The 19942-nt window shown below is 40.0% G+C and overlaps 1 protein-coding gene across 1 annotated transcript; it reads left to right on the forward strand.

Annotated features, from left to right (window-relative positions):
* Positions 1773-2275, forward strand: LOC109823506. The gene is made up of 2 exons (XM_020389784.1): positions 1773-1854; positions 1938-2275. The coding sequence occupies exons 1-2, from the start codon at positions 1773-1775 to the stop codon at positions 2273-2275; spliced, it is 420 nt and encodes a 139-aa protein (XP_020245373.1).

A 19942-nucleotide genomic window follows, 5' to 3' on the forward strand; every position in this document is an offset into this window, starting at 1 on the left:
CTCCAAGCACTGCCCAACGCAGCTCTATACCGCTGCCAAACGCAGCTTTCATCCGCTGCAAACGCAGCTTCCAATCACTGCGTTCAAGCTTCCAGACACTACGTTTGGACACAGAATTCATGCCGAAATGCAGGATCTGTGTTTGACTCGTTCAAACACGAGTTGAACGGTTTCAAAACCGTTTCCCACGATCTGAGGGGATCACAACTCCACTCAGGAGTGATTTAAGGGGCGGTTACATCCCATTAGCCCCACTTGTGATTTAAGGGGCGGTTACATCGCATTAGCCCCACTTAGGAGCGAATTAAGGAGGTGGTTACACCCCTTAATCCCCTATAAATAACTAAGAAATCAACTTGGTTCGGGGCTGGATCTTTCGGGTCTGTTGGAACTTCTTGGCAGCGAAAAGAGGATCATTCATCCTTCGGTTGGAGCTTTGGAGATCGGCAACAAGATCTTCTTCATCCTTGGCTTATAACCGACTTTCGGTTAAATCAACTCTTTCATAGAGTTTTAAACTCGTTCAGAGTTCTCCACAACGTCAAATCGTGAGGACGTGAAGAACCCAGATTTAAACAAAGGAGAGAATCCAGATTATTCTCTTCTCTTTTGTAATCAGGAAATCCAATTGTAACTGAGATTAAAGGAATACAAATCAATTTTCCTTCATTGTCTTTTTACCTATAAATTTTCCCACAAACAAGATGGCGACTCTTTAACATCGTCGGTCTCGAAGAGAGACGACAAACGCAAAACAACGGTGTGTTCTGCTCCTTCTCGCAACTGTCATATGCTAGTGCAAAAGATCTAAATCCGATACAGGGGGAAATCTATTGCTACGGTCAGGTAGAAGACATCGTGGAGATTTTCTATGGGATTATTAAGGAAGTCAGTCATGTGATGTTTAAGGTTCGTTGGTGTGAACAGAAAAAGGCGAAGGATGACTATGGTTACACAATCGTTAATCTTAACAAGGAAATATATCAGTCTGAAAAATACATGTTAGCTGCTCACGCCAAACAGTGCTTTTATGTCAAAGATATAATGAAAAATGACGAATGGGTTATCCTTAAGAATCCGCCTAGAGCCTACATTCATGAAGTCGTGTCTGACGAAGATCACGATGAGGAGGTTATCTTGGCCGACGAAATAGCCGAGGAGTTTTCATTGACACAAAATAATAATCTGGACGATGAAATTGCACTAGCGCGCCCTGATGTACCTACGATTATATGTGAGCCAAGGCGTAAAGGGAAAAAACCTATCTGCAGCGGAGTCGATAAAACTATAAGAACAGTCCTTTTGTTGGCACGCACACGGTCGCAGGCTATCCGCACACGATCGCAGAGTAGAGCCTCAACATCATCTGTTTGACTGGTTATCATGTATCACGATGTGTCATGTATTATATTATTACCTTTATATTATCTGGTTGACTGGTTATCATGTGGATGTGTCATGTATTATATTATTACCTTTATATTATCTGGTTGACTGGTTATCATGTGGATGTGTCATGTATTATATTATTACCTTTATATTATCTGGTTGACTGGTTATCATGTGGATGTGTCATGTATTATATTATTACCTTTATATTATCTGGTTGACTGGTTATCATGTGGATGTGTCATGTATGTATTACATTATTGCCTTTTTATTATCTGTTTAACTAGACATCATGTACACGCGATTCTGTTGCCATGTGCTATTTTATTAATTATTTGCATTATATACTATTGTTGGATATTCATTATGTTTTCAAAGTACAGATGACAAAAGGATTACGTAAGAAAGCGCATGAGAGAATTTTTGGTAGACATTCTGGAGGCGACGCACATGCCTCTACGTTAGGTATTTTTATTTATTTGTTATATTTGTACATTTCTATAAACTATTAACATGAGCCTAATATTTTTTTAACATTTACTACACAGGAGGAGGAGATGCTACACATGACTCGCAGCCACAGGACACATCACGCGGAGATGCTCCACATGACGTGGAGACACAGGCTGATCCTACACAGCATGCGGAGATACCACCGCCACCGCATGCAGATGTATTGGAGGAGAGGAGATTTGAGCCGTATAGCGTAGCTTTAGAAGCTGCGGCACTACCGCCAGATTCTATTCCGGATCAGCGAGTCCACGGTCCCGCCAAGGTGAGGGATGATTGGGATTCTTATCATGCTATGCGCCCCATCGCGCAGCAAAGGTACGAACAAGCAAAGCGTAGATGCCTTGAACTGAAAGGTATGAATAAATTTTTATAGTTTATCGGTTATTATTTTAAATTTTTTTCGCAAATATATATTGATTCATTGTTTCATTCGATTCTTTGTTTCGCAGGTACTGGACGACCTCCTAGACGCGACCGTAATGCTACTAAGGAAATGAACCTCATCCCTGATATTAATCGGAGGGCTGTGATCCGATGGGAAAACGGAGTGCCTGTTGGGGCCTTTGCCAATGCTTTCAACAATTTCCCTGCCGCTTTAGCCAGGAGACACGATTTCTTCAACATATTTTGACGTGGAAATCGCAGCGGATTGATGCGCTGGTGGCTTGTTGGAGATATATATGTGTGAGTCATTTATTTTAATTTTCATCATTATTAGTTATTAGTTTATTATTATGTTTAATACACTGATTTGTATCTACTTTTTCTTTATATGCTGAAGCGATTTTTCTTTCTTGACGATAATATTTGTGCCTGGACGTACTGCTTCGGGCAAATCAATGTATCGTTCAAGAGATGGCGGTTTGAGGTAAAGAAGAAATATTTTGTCCAAATAACAGAAGATTGGGAGCGATTCTGGCATCTTGACGAGCGTGTGGATGGAGTAGATTTTTTTGCCCTTTGCAGTTACTGGGACACAGATGAAATTCAGGTATTATTGAAGTATATATTTTTAATTTATTGTTTGAATTTCTATATTATTTCGAATTGACATTGTTTTTCAGGCTCAAGCTGAAATAGCAAGGAGGAATCGCAACGCGCCTCGCAGTTACGAGCATCACGGGGGCTCCAGGACATTCAGCCAGCATTATCATCAATTAGAGCTTGAGGTATATAATATATTAGCTTTTACGTTGAGTATAATTTATGTGTTATAGGTTAATGGTATATTTGAATAAAACAGGGAAGGGGAGATCTCAGACATTTTGCAGATCGTATTCTGACTTCCTGGAGCCCGAATTACGCCAATGAAGAGAAGAAAGTAAAGAATAAGGATCTGGCTGTAAGTAGCAGTTCATTTATATATTCAATTTCATATCAATGCATCATTATTAAGTCGACTTGCCCGGGTTGTTTTGATATATCGCAGGAGAAATTACATGCCAAGGTACAGGAGCAATTGACTCAGTCTCAGGTCTGTTCTAACACTCCTGGACGGCTAAGTAGGGAGGATGAGGACTCCATCATCGAGACGGTCATTAGACCTAGTAGGAAGAACAAATACCGGTGGAGAGGATCCGAGCAGAGGCTGCATGAGTCTAGTAGCACCTACGAGTCTGCAGCACCACAAGGAACACCGGGAAGCAGTTCATATCAAGACTCGATGGAGCAGCGATTAAAAGCGATTGAAGATTGGCAGTCGTAGCAAACAACATATCAGCGGGCTCTAGAGGAAGAACGGAGGCGTCGGGAGCAGACCGTATTGGAGTTCACACAATTCATGTCGACTCTGCCTCAGGAGGCATATAGGAGACGGTTTTTATCGTCACAGGTAATATATATACTTTGCTTTTTTTTAATAAGATGATACCGTACATACTGATACACACTGATACAAACTGTTACACACAAACCCTAACTCTAACCCTAACACAAACCTCAAAATATATACTTATAATATTTTTATGTGATGGTGGTGTTGATGGTGTATGCATGCGTAGTGTTGGTGGTATTGGTTGGTGGGTTGGTTGGTTGGTAGAGAAAATATAAGCTTGGTTAAATCTATTTAAGACAACAATCCAAGGGAGTGATTGAATAACATAATACTCTCCGAATCCATTAAGCCATTACCTTACTCCTGCATTATTTCTAGCTTGGAGTGGCTTTGCACATGCTTTACCTGCTGCTTTTGTCTCTACATTGGCTGGTAATTGCAAGATTAGATATATAGTAAGCTTATGTGGCAGTAATTATGAAATTAAGGGAGGAAGATAGTTTGTACCGGTGAGATGTGAAAGAAATCTTATTCCTTGTGATCGGCTATTGGTGGTCACATTTTCTGCTTTGCTGCTCACATAAATGAAATCAGAACCTATTTGTGATGCTTGAAATAGGGAGAACACGAAATAATATAATCTATAGTCAAAATATTATATCAATGAATTATATGCATAATTTAGACATGATGATATGGACTTCCCAAATAATAATAATAATAACATGTACATCAACAAACACTACAAAAGATCGGTATTATAGCAAATAACATTTCTAAACATACATATACAGGCTGATACTAGTTAGGCTAAAAACTGTTTGAAATGCTAGATCCAAAGTGATACCAAAAACAACACTTGAGAAAATAGTTCGATATCAGATCAAAAATAGTTCGATATAGGGACTTCTTAACGATAATGTTCGCATTAGAGTTCTGAATTCAATAAAAGCAAGACATCGTGGTGTTGTGTTGTTGTGTTGTGATGGTGTAGTGTTGTGTTGTGGTGTTGTGGTGTTGTGTTGTTGTGGTGTTGTGTTGTAGTATTTTTATATTTGTACTCTTATTAACATTTACACACACTTGTTAACATTTGATTTATATTTACAGGCTGGGACTTCTTCACAAGGTGCAGCCGGGGGTAGTCATAATGTGGCTGGTGTTGAGGATGAGGATGATGATGATGATCAGGAGGATTGATTGTCCTTAACATAACTTTGAAAACAATTTCTTGTGTTGTATAAACAATATTTATTATGTACCTGTCGAGAAACTTTTACTTGCTTTTATTGAATTAAATGTGTGATATATGCGTGAGATGTGATATTTGCGTAAGATTGAAGCTTTCTTCTGCTGATTGAACAGGTTTTTAAAAATTATTATCGATATTGTACAGGGTATTTTCAATTTTCAAAATATTTTCCAATTTTTTTTAAAATTTTTAGCGACGGAAAATCAGTTGCTAAAAACTATTTAGCAACGGAAATTCCGTCACTAAAGCCCTATTTAGCGACGGAAAACATGCACGAAACCATACGTGCATAATTTCCAAAAACAATAGCGACGGATTTTCCGTCGCTAATACTTCTTTAGAGACGGAATTTCCGTCGCTAAAGAAATTTTAGCGACGGATTTTTCGTCGTTATTTTTTTTTATTTTTTTATTTTTTTAAAATGGCAACCAACATTCCGCCGCTAATAGACCGTCGCTAAAATTTAGCGTCGGAATGTCCGTCGCCAAAAGTCTTTTTAGGCACCCTTGTTATAGCGTCGAAAATTTAGCGACGAAATTGTAATTTTTCCGTCGCTAAAACTTTTAGCGACGGAATATCAACTTCTAGCGACGGATTTGTCCGTTGCTAAAAGTTGAAAATTCGGCAGTGGTGTTAGTTCTAATCTGCACAGTGTTAGTTCTATTCTGTAGCGTGTGAGTTCTAATCTGCACAGTGTTAGTTCTATTCTATAGCGTGTTAGTTCTAATTTATACCAAGTTAGTTCTAATTTATACAATGTTAGTTTTATTTTATACCAAGTTAGTTCTATTTTATACCACGTTAGTTCTAATTTTAACCATATTAGTTCTAATTTATAACAAGTTAGTTCTAATTTATAACAAATTAGTTCTAATTTTAACCACGTTAGTTCTAATTTATACGACGTTAGTTCTAATTTATACCAAGTTAGTTCTAATTTATACAATGTTAGTTCTATTTTATACCAAGTTAGTTCTATTTTATACCACGTTGGTTCTAATTTTAACCATATTAGTTCTAATTTATACAATGTTAGTTCTATTTTATACCAAGTTAGTTCTATTTTATACCACGTTAGTTCTAATTTTAACCATATTAGTTCTAATTTATAACAAGTTAGTTCTAATTTATAACAAATTAGTTCTAATTTATACCAAGTTAGTTCTAATTTATACAATGTTAGTTCTATTTTATACCAAGTTAGTTCTATTTTATACCACGTTAGTTCTAATTTTAACCATATTAGTTCTAATTTATAACAAGTTAGTTCTAATTTATAACAAGTTAGTTCTAATTTATAACAAATTAGTTCTAATTTTAACCACGTTTAGTTCTAATTTATAACAAATTAGTTCTAATTTATACCAAGTTAGTTCTAATTTATACAATGTTAGTTTTATTTTATACTAAGTTAGTTCTAATTTATACAATGTTAGTTCTATTTTATACCAAGTTAGTTCTATTTTATACTACGTTAGTTCTAATTTTAACCATATTAGTTCTAATTTATAACAAGTTAGTTCTAATTTATAACAAATTAGTTCTAATTTTAACCACGTTAGTTCTAATTTATACCACGTTAGTTCTAATTTATACCAAGTTAGTTCTAATTTATACAATGTTAGTTCTATTTTATACCAAGTTAGTTCTATTTTATACCACGTTAGTTCTAATTTTAACCATATTAGTTCTAATTTATAACAAGTTAGTTCTAATTTATAACAAATTAGTTCTAATTTATACCAAGTTAGTTCTAATTTATACAATGTTAGTTCTATTTTATACAAAGTTAGTTCTATTTTATAAAATAGAACTAACCTGGTATAAAATAGAACTAACTTGGTATAAAATAGAACTAATATTGTATAAATTAGAACTAACTTGGTATAAATTAGAACTAAACGTGGTATAAATTAAAACTAACGTGGTTAAAATTAGAACTAATTTGTTATAAATTAGAACTAACTTGTTATAAATTAGAACTAATATGGTTAAAATTAAAACTAACGTGGTATAAAATAGAACTAACTTGGTATAAAATAGAACTAACATTGTATAAATTAGAACTAACTTGGTATAAATTAGAACTAACACGCTACAAAATAGAACTAACGTGGTATAAATTAGAACTAACATGGTATAGAATAGAACTAACACTGTGCAGATTAGAACTAACACGCTACAGAATAGAACTAACACTGTGCAGATTAGAACTAACACGCTACAGAATAAAACTAACATTGTGCAGATTAGAACTAACACGCTACAGAATAAAACTAACATTGTGCAGATTAGAACTAACACGCACTAATTTGGATTTTTTACAGAAAAAATAATTGATCTGGGGTCTTGGATAGTCTATGCCAGTTTTATGAAAGGACTCCAATGTTCATGGTGGTTTTCTGAAATTTACCCTTATTTATTTAATGATAATTTTTCTTGATTTTGAAGCATGAGCGATGCCTTCCCCTGGAGAAAAGAATTCCTTTTGAGGATGTCTCTTTAGTATTGTTATCTCAGATCTTACTTTTTTCTATCTCAGAGACGATGATAATTTGTCTGCTTGACTGGGATCGGGGTTTTGCTGTTTTGTTTTGATTTGGGCAAAGCGTCAACCTGAAAGCCAGGGTAGTACATCAATCAGAAAACCCCTCTTAGCTTTGGATGATTATCAGATATTCCCCCATAACTTTATAAATATCATAAAACCCGTTTAAGTTGAAGATTTTTTTTTACTAACCACACGCTGGCAGCCTGTGGGCCCAGACAACTATTTTTGTTGCTTGAGCATTTCTCGTGTAATGGCGAGGCAGGCTTGGATGGTCTGCTACTCTCGTGCTGATAAAAAAAGGGCTTAGGAGGCTTGGGAGCCTGGGCGGAGGTGGCGACGGCGAGGAGGGGAGACGGCGGCGAACTCGGGGGGAGGCTTGGGAGCCTGGGTGGAGGTGGCGACGGCGAGGGCCAGAGCGACGAGCTTGAGAAAGCCCTTGTTTTTAAAGAGAGAGGGGAGAGAGAGGGGGAGAGAGAGAGAGAGAGAGAGAGAGAGAGAGAGAGAGAGAAGTTAAGAATACCGTAGCGATTTGCAAATTGATAAGATGCAACAGAAGTCAAGTGCAGGTTCAGAAGAATTGCGGAACATCGAACGGGAAGGCTCAAAACTTGATTGAGCTTGCAGGAGGTCTAAGTTATATGCCATGATCTATCTATCTATCTATCTATCTATCTACCCTTTAAAAGAGGGAGTTCATGAAAAACTTTTCCCTCCCCAAACTAACCTTCAACCAATTTAAATATTCCAAACTTATCCTTATAATCATTATAAACAAATTTCATCTTTATCATCGTAAATCCAAAGACCTAAGCGTCGGTTACGCCTTCCTCTCCGCCCACCGGTTCATACACGATCTTAACCCTTCAATTTCCAAAGATGGTTAATATTGCCCTAATCTCCGAGCTCCTCCACCATTTCCCTCATCATCGTCCCCAGATCCGACGCCCAGCTCCTCCCCTCGTCATCGTCGTCGCCTCAGCGACGCCCAGCTACGCCACCCGACGTCGTGGCCACCGCATGCGCCCCCTCGTCCTCCTCTCCAGCCCCCAAACTCCGCTCTCCCCAACCGCAGCTCCCTCCGTCGCCATCACTGTCCCGCGCCGCCTCCTTCCACCTGAGCTACGCCAAGCCGAACTCCCCTCTCCATGAACAGCCGCTGCGTCTCCTTCGAGGAAGAATCATGCTCTCCTCTTTATCTATGGCCTCACCCTCGCCCGCTTCCTCTGTCTCAAACACGTTCACTTGTGACTCTCAGAGGAGCTTCAGAACTATGGGCTGCAAAAAGCCCAGCTTGGTTCTTCCACAGATGCCCATGTCTCTGATCAATCCATCTCGAGCTCTTGAGCTTGCCTTCCCTTTGGCTGCCTCCATTATCCTGTGGTCAGATCCAGGTATTTCGTCTGTCATCGTTTGCTTCCTTAATTAATAATTGAGGTGTTGCTTTAAAATTGAAATTTTTAGCCAGCTTCATAGATTGGGGATGTAATACTTCTTCAATTTGTCAAAGTTATACAGCAGCAAAACAAGAAATATTAGAAGAGTATGATTCACGCAGATGACCTAACAATTTGAGATAAGGTCGTGTGAAATTTCAATGTCTCAGTAACTTAAGTTATGCGAAACCCACTTTGAAACTTTTGAGGTAGTTTGATTCTCAATCTCTCTAATTAAGTGCCTATCAACTTCTAGAGACTAGAGTGGTCTAAACTTCCCCCTCAAACAAGTGGTATCGAAATTCAAGTTGTGGCCCAAGTGAGAGTGAATACCAACATATATAAAGCCTGAAGATGTCGAGAAAATGATTGAGGTCAAGTTAACCCACGCATGATGGAGCATGCAGATAGAGAAAGATCATATAAATGTTGGTGATGTTCCATGGTTGCTGGTTTAGAATAAATCAGGTAGACTAAACTATGCTTAGCCCACAACTGGTTAAAGAATTTTAAGATGCTGGCGATGTCATTGTGTCAGTGATTTTCAATTTAGACAGAACTCAGGTTAGCCCATGAATGATAGATGGTGTCCATGATTGTCTACAGGAGTGATTATTGTCTGCAAGGTGGAGGCAGATTCTAGGGATGTTGGTATCCGTGCATGTTGCCTCTTTCCATGGTCGTCCATTAAGACCAAGTAAGCGAGGACCCACTGCTCCGGTGGATGATTGAGCTATGCTCACGAATGAAGGGAACGACTGTGGAGAGTCACTATATATAGTCTCGTGTTGAAAGAATTAGAAAAGATGGTGGACTAAAATAACTTGGACAATAATCTTATGCTAACATGCACTCTTGTGTTAGAGGGTGCAGATATGGGTGTTTACTGGAAATATCTTTTCTTAAGTTTTAATGTTATCCTCCTCTTGTTTGTTTAATATTTTTGTCCTTGTGCATATTTTTAAGTGCTGTAGTTTTGCATCTTATACCACTTGCACACATGTTCATGAAAAACTTTTCCCCTAAAGTTGCTTTATTTGTGGATGAATCAGCTAATTCCTGTTTCATTGCAACGTAGCGAAAGGTGTAGAAAGTACTTATCAGTAAAGGTAATTTTTTGGGATTTATCATATCTGAGCTCAATAAAGAACTGCTTGCATCTGCTATTTCCTATTAACATTTTAGGCTTCAAATTGTCATGGCATTTGTGGATTTATTATGACTTATTTCCTACAAAGTGAAGCGATATTTTCTTTCGCTTTTGCATAGTTGATTGGGAGATGAAACCAAAACTTACTTCTAACGCTATTTATGTGCCATATTTGATTGGCTTAGTATTTTAATATCCGAACTCACATCCAATTGAGATATGAATGTTGATCTGATCTGTTATATCTGGGTCTGATTTCATCTCTAATGAGAGGTGAAACAGTTAAAAGAGTAATTCGTGAATTGTATTACTATAGGTGTACTACTTTCGTAATACATTACTAAAACAAATAATTAGTAAGCATACAACTTTCAGTTTTGAGTGGACAGAATCTAAATAATGTTGACCTGGGTAAAAAGAAAGTAACGACATTCTCGTATCATGTAGTTCCATAGATCTATATTAAATTGTATCAAATAAGAAATGCATAACTAAGCTCAGTGATAGGCAAAGAATGGATGCCAGGAAAATAATACAACAGATAAACATGTACTGACTGAAAATGGTGGGTGCATTGCTTTTGCCAGTAACAGTGGCTAAAGTATACAAAAGGGACTGCAAGATGCAATCTGAGCAGGCTGCAGCTCTCTTAAATGTCACGTTACACTGTAAAGTAGTTTTTTAAGAGGATAAGTTTCTAAACTTTTATGCTTAAAAAGAGGATAGTTTATTAGGAGTGAGCTACACTATGATTGGTAAAACCAATTAAAACTTAACATATAAACGTATCCTCTAACTTTTTAGAGGATAACTTTTATGCTCTGTGCTCACTAATAAATGCGTAGGACCATCTAGGTTCCACAAGTGCATGCTCAAGGAGAACCAGAAGGTTCTGTAGACAACTAACAGTATATATGTTCCACAAACAGAGGATAATTTATTTACTGGAAATGGGCACGAGGCAGCTCAAGATATAACAAATTGATATTCTATGAGAAGAAATCTTCTGTTTGCCAATAAAAGCAAATGTAAAACAACTGATGCATAACTTTTCATTCACTACACTTAATATCTTTGTTAATTTGTTCTACGACTCATCAGAAGATCAGGATCCATACTGTAAGAACCAATGTTTTGCATCTAGAAAGCTAGAGCAGCCTTTCTGCTGTTATAGACCAGAAAATTTTAGGCTTTGGTTTCCTTGGCTGGTCCAGATGCACGGGATTCGGGCGGTCATGCAAGCATACGATGTTAAGTAGGAAGCACCAGAAAGGCATAGACACACCAGCCCCATATCTCTATGTTAGAACTATTCCACCCACATCATGTGCTCTAGCATCAAGGACGAGTTCCTTCAAATACTGAAAAAATATAATAATAAGTCCTCCATAAAATCATGATGGAAGAACTTGGAATACAACTTTACTTGCCAGACTTTTAAGCAGTTGAATTAGCAACCATTAATACCTAATCACAATATTTGTTAAATAGATAAAACACTAAAAGTTAATTGTTTCCTAACTTGATTAGTATATCCTTCGTGTTTCATAATACACTGCAACTTATTTAACCTTTTAGTGATGTATCCATTTACATCCATTATTTTAAGGATTTGAACATATGTCTGCCAGCCTTATGTCAATGTAAGCATGCATCATAGAACAAATAATGGGATTTTATCACCCTAATTTAGAGGGTTCAGATCCATCAAGCTTACTTAGTGGAGATGCACAATACATTCTGATCAATCCACTTTTTAACAACTCTATTTACGAAGATTACAGAAATGGTAATTGGTTGAAGAAGTAGATTGGATAAGGCCACAATAAGGAAGTGTTATTTAGATGAAGAGGAAGTAAGGTAATAATTTACTTACTATGAGGTGCAATCCACCAAATATCTCTGGATTCAAAATAAGTGTAATAAGTGTAGATTTTGGGAGTTGATGGAGTGGAAACTCAAACTATAAGAAGTAATGTTTTTGGGAATATGCATAAAGATTTATATCTATGAATTTTGCAATGTATGGAGAAATTTCTATATGTAATTATCCGAGGGTAGATGCTAAACATACAATTGCTGTGTTGCAATGTGAAAATTTCGATATTCTTTATCATTGATGAGGCCAAAAAAACATCTTTGCACTGAACTGATGGATGATATTATGATCGATATACACCGAGTGCTTAACCATGACGATGATCATTCCATATATCAAATAAATGAGAGGCCTTAAAATGGGACAAGTCCAATGAAAGGGTGGTTCATGTCACTACTTAAACTGAACACTCTTGTAGGCTTGATTACTTAAACACGCATATATCTCCTTTTCGTTTAGAAACTTAAGGCTGTGAATAGGTATTTTTTATTTGAACTTGCTTTCAACTTATGCTAATATTTATTTTGCTCACCATGTGTAGATAGCTTTAGTGTATTACAGTAATACTCTTATAGAAGAACAAATATGGGATAAATACTTTCCAACTTACCCATATTAATTTCTATGAAATGAATAACAAATCATCAACATTTTGGATAAATGCTTTGTTTGTAATTTACTTTATTCTACAAGTTTTCTTTTATAACATGGAAAATTTTGAAATTATTACTCATTCTGAAAATATTGAATATGCTTTATCAATGCATGCATATATGAAAATAATTCCTAAGATATTGTTATTCATGAAGTTCCCTGAGAAACTAGAAAGTAAGTTTAAATTTAATCATTTAACTGAACAAACATTATGCTGAGAGTGCTCATTAATACAAAACGAAGTTGATTTTTAGTGAATTGATCCAATCTCGATCTATATAATATTGAGCAGCAAAAAATATTCAGACCAAATCACATGCTAGATCTGACAAGCCAACTTGAACTTTCACTGCACAAACTCTTGGACAATAATTTTATGCTAACATGCACTCTTGTGTTAGAGGGTGCAGATATGGGTGTTTACTGGAAATATCTTTTCTTAAGTTTTAATGTTATCCTCCTCTTGTTTGTTTAATCTTTTTGTCCTTGTGCATATTTTTAAGTGCTGTAGTTTTGCATCTTATACCACTTGCACACATGTTCATGAAAAACTTTTCCCCTAAAGTTGCTTTATTTGTGGATGAATCAACTAATTCCTGCTTCATTGCAACGTAGCGAAAGGTGGAGAAAGTACTTATCAGTAAAGGTAATTTTCTGGGATTTATCATATCTGAGCTCAATAAAGAACTGCTTGCATCTGCTATTTCCTATTAACATTTTAGGCTTCAAATTGTCATGGCATTTATGGATTTATTATGACTCGTAAGAAATCGGAGAAAAAAATGAAAAGTTCAAGAGAAGTTGTAGACCCTCAACTGTATTGGATGTCCCAACATTAAGAAATTTACAGTCACGTCTTCAGCTTGCTGTTTTCATCTATCTAAGTTAAACCTTAACTTGTCTGCTAGCCTGAAGGAAGTGGATCTAGCATGCTTCAATCTCAATAGTCTTAATTTGAAAACAATTTCCTGTTAGATCTTTGTTAGTTTGTCATCTGGTTGTATCTACATGTCCACTAATAGTTTTTTTTCTGTTTCCCCCTTTTTTTGGTGTTCAACAATTGTTGCTCCTTGGAGATCTTGAAGCTTGATTGCTCCAGATTGATGAACCTTCAGCTTCTGGTAATTGCATTTCTGAATTCTGATACTGCAAATATATAACATATTCTCATATTTTAAATTTCTGGATCATAAAAATCATTAGCCTCGTGTTCTGTGAGAACTCCAAATAGAGAGTCTAATATTAGTTTTATGATCAACCTTACGTCATCACTGTGCCAAATCTCTTGGCAATGACTGATAGCATTAAACATTAAACTTTAAAAGGAAAAGGTTGGTAATATGAATGTTGACTGGTGGTGCTTCTTCTTCCTGCGCTATGGACTTCTCTCTTCACTCCTCTCGGCCACGCCTCCCCTTCCATCTTCTTGGTGAGCTCCTCCTCCTGGCGATCTCAACATCATTTAAGATTGCCATTATTATTAGTGTTATTATTCTTGTAAAATTTATGTGTTGCTTCTGTGGATGGGGTAATTGGGATTAGGTTTAGGTAACTGCTACACCCCCTTTCCGATCTCAATATTGGGATGTTTACCGCCTGATCCGGCTTATGTGCGAGCGAAGGAAGGAGTTTGTAGATTGCATAGGTAGGTAGGGTGGATCCATCATGCGTATAACAATATCAAACTCCATTCCAAACAGGTGCATACGAAAGAACACAATTAATTTTGTAGGGCAGTAAACTGATTACATTCACATGCTCACGATGCGATTACTTTAGGAGCGTATTTCATACATGGACACTTTATTACACACACAAAAAAAAGGAAGCTTTATCCTTTTGACGTTCCCCTCTTTGGAGTTTGGAGACATCTGATTTGGTACAGGTACAGGGCCTCACGCATTTGTTATTTCTGCAGCTTATCACAAGTGTTGGAGATTTTTCTCAGTGGTAAGAATTGATAATACAAAACCCTAACCCTATTATGAGATCTCTTGGGCTTATATAGGCCCTACACAACTTACACATAACCCCTACATATATTTACTAAGTGTCAACACTTCACTCCTCAGCATGGCGAAAGATATCCACTAGATCTTGTCACATCCTTTCTAATCATGGCTCTAATGAAACTAAGTCCTTTAGTCAGACAATCTGCTGCCTGGGTCCTTACCGTTGAAACATGACTTAGCTTCCGAGGTAGTCCACTATCCAACTTCTCTTGATGAAGAACCTATCGATCTCGATGTGTTTGGTTCTATCATGCCCTGCACTGGCGTTGTTGGCCGATACTGCATAAGCGGACTTGTTCGTCACACCATAAACTTTTCTTAGCCTCCTTGATCCAGCTTCAGCTCAACCAACATACTCTTTCAACCTAACAATGCTCAGCACTCCTTAAGGCCACTAGCTCTATACATCTGCCTCAGCTGTTGATTCTCAGCACCACTGACTTGCCTCTTGCTCCTTCCACCGAGACTAAGTTGCCCTCCTATAAAGATTGCAGTATCCCGAGCTTGGACCTCCTGTCATTAGCCACAGACTAGCCCAATCAGAGTCGCAAAACCCTCGATGCTCACATGTCATTTTTTTGAATATCAGTCCTTTCATAGGGCACTCTTCAGATATCTCAGAATCTGTACACACGCGTCCATATGACCCTTCCGTTGGATCTATGCATGTAGCCGGCTCACCCCTCACTGCAAAAGCCGATATCGGGACGGTGTGACTTCAGATAGATCAACCTCCCTTACCAGGCCTTAGCGTATCTGTCACGATCAACTGGTTCTCCAACCTCCGCACCCAGCTTGAACTTCTGGGTCGATCGGTGTCTGTAGTTGCAGGTTTACACCCCTAACATCCCTGTCTCTTTAAGAAGATCAAGTGCATTGACTTTCTCTGGGATAAGACAATCCCCTCCGCTTCAGCGAGCTATTTCTATTCCAAGAAAGGTCAAAGGCAAGCCAAAACTCTTCACCTCGGAACTTCCTTACCCACGTCTCACTTAGTTGGCAATCTCCTTGCTCATCATCCCCTGTAATGATCATATCATCCACGTATACCGCAAGCACAGTGATGTGACCTTCATTTCGTCGGAAGAACACGATATGATCAGCGTTAATCTGCCAGTATCCCATACCTATCATAGCCCGCCTAAATCTGTCGAACCAAGCACGAGGAGATTGTTTCAGGCCATATAGAGACTTCTTCAATCTGCAGACCTTGCCCACTGTCTGTTCTGTGTTGAATCCTGGCGGAATTTCCATGTATACCTCTTCCACCAGATCTCCATGAAGAAATGCATTCTTCACATCTAATTGGTGTAGCTTCCATCCACCATTTACTGCCAGAGAGATCAAGGTTCGAACAGTGCTCATCTTCGCCACTGGTGCAAAAGTCTCATCATAGTCGATGCCGTATGTCTGACTATATCCTTTTGCCACCAGACGAGCTTTGTAGCGCTCAACCTGTCCATCTGGATTCTGCTTCACAGTAAAGACCCACTTGCATCCAACTGCTCTCTTCCCTTTTGGTAGTTTTACTAACTCCCAAGTGCGGTTCTTCTCAAGGGCCCCTGGCTCTTCGTGCATAGCAGCTTTCCATTTCTGGTCTTTCTTTGCAACCTGCCAATTGTTAGGTATAGTAACAGAGTCCAATGATGCAATGAATGCTCCATGTGCAGGGTGAATGTTAGAATATGATACAAACTGAGCAAGATCCCAACCATATCTATCGGAAGGATTTCCCGCATTACTGCGAGTAGTCCTCCGTACAGTTATTGGTGTGGGAGGAATAGGAATAGAAATGGAGTCACCTTGAGAGGAATCTTGTGGTGGTGTAGGTGTCTCAGGAGTCGGGGCAGACGTTGGCAAGGGACTTGGCACCAGTGGCATTGTAGGTACTGTTGGTACTGTTCCCGCAATTTGTTTCTCCTTCCTACTATAGGTAAGTAGTTCTCCCTGAGCCGTTGGCCTAACACCCCTTGTTTCAATCTCCTCTTCATGTTCTTGCTCCTCCTCAACCAAGTCTCCTTCCCAAGGAATTGTTACAGAAATTGATTTTTTCGATCTCTCACCATTCTCAGACATTGATTTCTCCACATTCACCAATCTCTCACCATTCTCCTCCTCTCGCCGCATACGTCCAGTATTAGGCGAGTTATCAACGGATGAAGTTACCTTCCGGGTGTAATATGGCTCGAGTTCTTGAAAGTGCACATCCATACTCACAAACAACCTTTTCTCCACCGGGCTCCAGCAAACATAGCCCTTATGAGTAGCAGAATATCCCACAAAAATACATTTCACCGCTCTAGGGGCAAGCTTCCCGACTGATGGCCTGTTGTCTTTCACAAAGCACACACAGCCAAACACCTTGAGTGGAAGAAGCCCACCATTATCTCCCTTCAACAACTCACACGGAGACTTCCAATCCAGCACTCTCGAGGGCATTCTGTTGATTAGTGCTGCCGCGGTCAACACTGCTTGTCCCCATAATGTTTCTGGGACATTCATAGAGATCATCATACTTCTAGCAACCTCTAAAAGATGTCTATTCTTTCTTTCCGCTACTCCATTTTGAGCAGGTGTGTATGGACACGTAGTCTGGTGTTGTATTCCCTGAGCTGACAAGTATTCCCCAAACGTTTTGTTAGTATACTCTGTCCCATTATCAGATCTTAATACCTTCACCACAGCGCCGTATTGAGTCTGAGCATACCTATGAAAATTTTGAAAGCAACCAAACACTTCACTCTTATTTTTCATCAGGTACAACCAAGTAACGCGGGAGAAACAATCAATAAAAGTAACAAAATACTTGTATCCATTCATAGAACTTGTAGAACAAGGTCCCCAAACATCTGAATGTATCAGTTCGAATACACGAGAACTCCTATGACCAGAACTTACGTAAGAACTTCTAGTAAGTTTTCCAAGCTCACATGCATCACATACAAGGTGCTGCTTATTTGCTTTCTCAAATAGAGATGGATACAACCTACTTAAAACATTAAAAGATGAGTGTCCCAAACGCTGGTGATGAAGCATCAACACACTCTCAGCACTCATCTCAGATCCTACTTCTGCTCTCTCTATCATTGACACCAATGCTGAATCCAGTCCTTCACGATCCAGATACCACAGTCCACTACGCCATGTGCCAGTCCCAAGTCTCCGCCCTGTCCCCTTCTCCTGGAAGATCACCTTGGGAATATCAAAAGAAACAATACATTTTAGTTGAAGGATGATAGCACTAATGGATAAAAGGTTGACTGGAAAGGAAGGAGCATGCAAAACATTGGACAAAGTTACTGAACCAGTACAATCAACTATACCCTTACCAACCACAGGCTGAAATGTACCATCAGCTGTTTGAATACTATCAGGCGATGCTAGGTGAGTATATGATGAGAACTCACTAGCATTACCTGTCACATGTCGAGACGCACCGGAGTCGACTATCCATTCTGATGATTTGTCGGAAGATATGGAAGCAAGAGCATGTATGTCATCAGTACCTTTGGTCGGATGAGCATAGGTAGCAGTGTTGCCTCTGGCGAAGAATGATGTGGATGCCTCCTCAGTCCCACTCCTCCTGTCTCCATCCCCTGCTACTTGATGCTTCCTCCTGAGTATCGCCAGGAGCGCCTGATCCTCCTCAGTAAAGATCACCTCAGCTTCTTCTCCTCCTTTCGCTATCATTAGATTCGCCCGGTTGCCTGCTCCCCTTCCACCTCGTCGACCCCCACGGCCATGACCACGCCCTCCGAACTGTCCACGTCCACCCGAATCTCCTTCCTTAGGTGGTTTGGGGCAAGCATGCCTCAGATGACCCACTTCACCATAGTTGTAGCACTGCCGAGTCTCTCCCCTGGATCCATTATTGTTAGATACTGCTAAAGCTGACTTCACCACAGGAAGTCCACCTGTCCCCGCCTGCAGCTTAATGCGAGTCTCCTCCTGGATCATAGCCGAGACAGCCTCCTCAAGCGAGGGAATTTTCGGCTGAGCTAGCAGTAATGCAATTCGCTGAGCGAACTCTGATGTCAATCCCTTAAGAAAAACCATAGTCCTCTCCTGTAGAAAGGCCTCCCGCTCTTTACATCCTGGGTCCTTGCAGCTCGTCCGGGGGGAAAAATGATCATAATCCAGCCACAGACGCTCCAGCTCTGTAGCATATTCTTGTACAGTCCTCTCTCCCTGGACTGTGGCGTCGATCTCTCCTTTAATCTGGAACACCCGCAGGTTATTCCCCACTCCATCATATGTCCTCCTCAACTTCTCCCAGACGTCCTTCACCTTCTCAATGCCATCTACTGTGGCGGCGATCGTCGGGACCAACGAGTTGAGAAGCCAGATGTACACCAACATATGAGTGGACTTCCACTCATCCCGTCCTCCCGAGTCCTCATCCGGTTCTGTCTTTTCTCCAGTCAAGTAACCCTCCAGGTTCCTCCCTGCAAGGGTGTATCTCACCCGTCGGGACCAACTCAGGTAAGAACTCGGTCCATCAAGCTTCAGATCGATGGTCGGAAGCTCCAACTTCTTCGATGGTCTCTGTCGCTGGCTTTCATCAGCCACAACTTCATTCAACTTCATCAAAGTTGATACCTGCCGGCCAGGGGGGTTTCAACTTCTTTATGATCTCTCCATCGATCAGGCAGCTCAGATCCAACACCTGTTCTTCAACCCTTGTTGTGGCGCAGTGAAAATTCGCACCGGCAGCTTCCTGCTGGGCACGCAACAGCAGTAAGATCTTTTCCAAACAAATTCTCTGTTTCTCAGAGGAAATAGAAATCCAAACAGTTTATATAATCTCACGATGTGAGATATATAATCTTCTCCTGTCATTAGTTCGAGGACTGCAGTCGAGGAACCAATGCCAAACTCCGAGGTTCCAGCATGGTGAAGCGGGGTGTGTAAGGGGGTTCGAGTCTTGGGCCCAGCGGCTAAGGGGGGTTCGGGGGGAGTCTGGGACTGAGGGCGGGAGGGGTCGGGACTGGAGGGGGGGGGCCCTGCAGCAAAAACCATAAAAAAAAAAGCGGGGGGTCTGGCAGCAAACACAAAAGAAACAGGGGAGGGGTGCGGAACTGAAAGCGGGGCGGATCGGGAACTGGCAGGGGCGGCCTGCGGCCTGACAGGGGGGTTCGGACTGGAGGGGAGGGCCTGGCCTGACAGGGGCGGGCGGGACATGGAGGGGAGGGGGCCGAGGCCTCGCTGACACAAGGCGGGGCTGGGAGGTGGATCGGTGCTAGGGGCCAGGGGGGCCTGGCACTGCCGACGAAGGGGGGGTGAGGGCTGAAGAGGGGGTCGGCTAGGAGAGGAGAGGGGGGGCAGCTCTGATACC

This window comes from Asparagus officinalis, chromosome 9, assembly GCF_001876935.1.
Source record: "Asparagus officinalis chromosome 9, Aspof.V1, whole genome shotgun sequence".
NCBI classification, from domain to species: Eukaryota; Viridiplantae; Streptophyta; class Magnoliopsida; order Asparagales; family Asparagaceae; genus Asparagus; species Asparagus officinalis.

What these genes read in the sequence shown, in the direction of transcription:
- LOC109823506 (XM_020389784.1), top strand. Translation starts at nt 1,773, where the DNA reads ATGACAAAAGGATTACGTAAGAAAGCGCATGAGAGAATTTTTGGTAGA. An exon ending in CGCACATGCCTCTACGTTAG is followed by an intron (nt 1,855 to 1,937) that starts GTATTTTTATTT and finishes TTTACTACACAG; the next exon opens with GAGGAGGAGATGCTACACAT.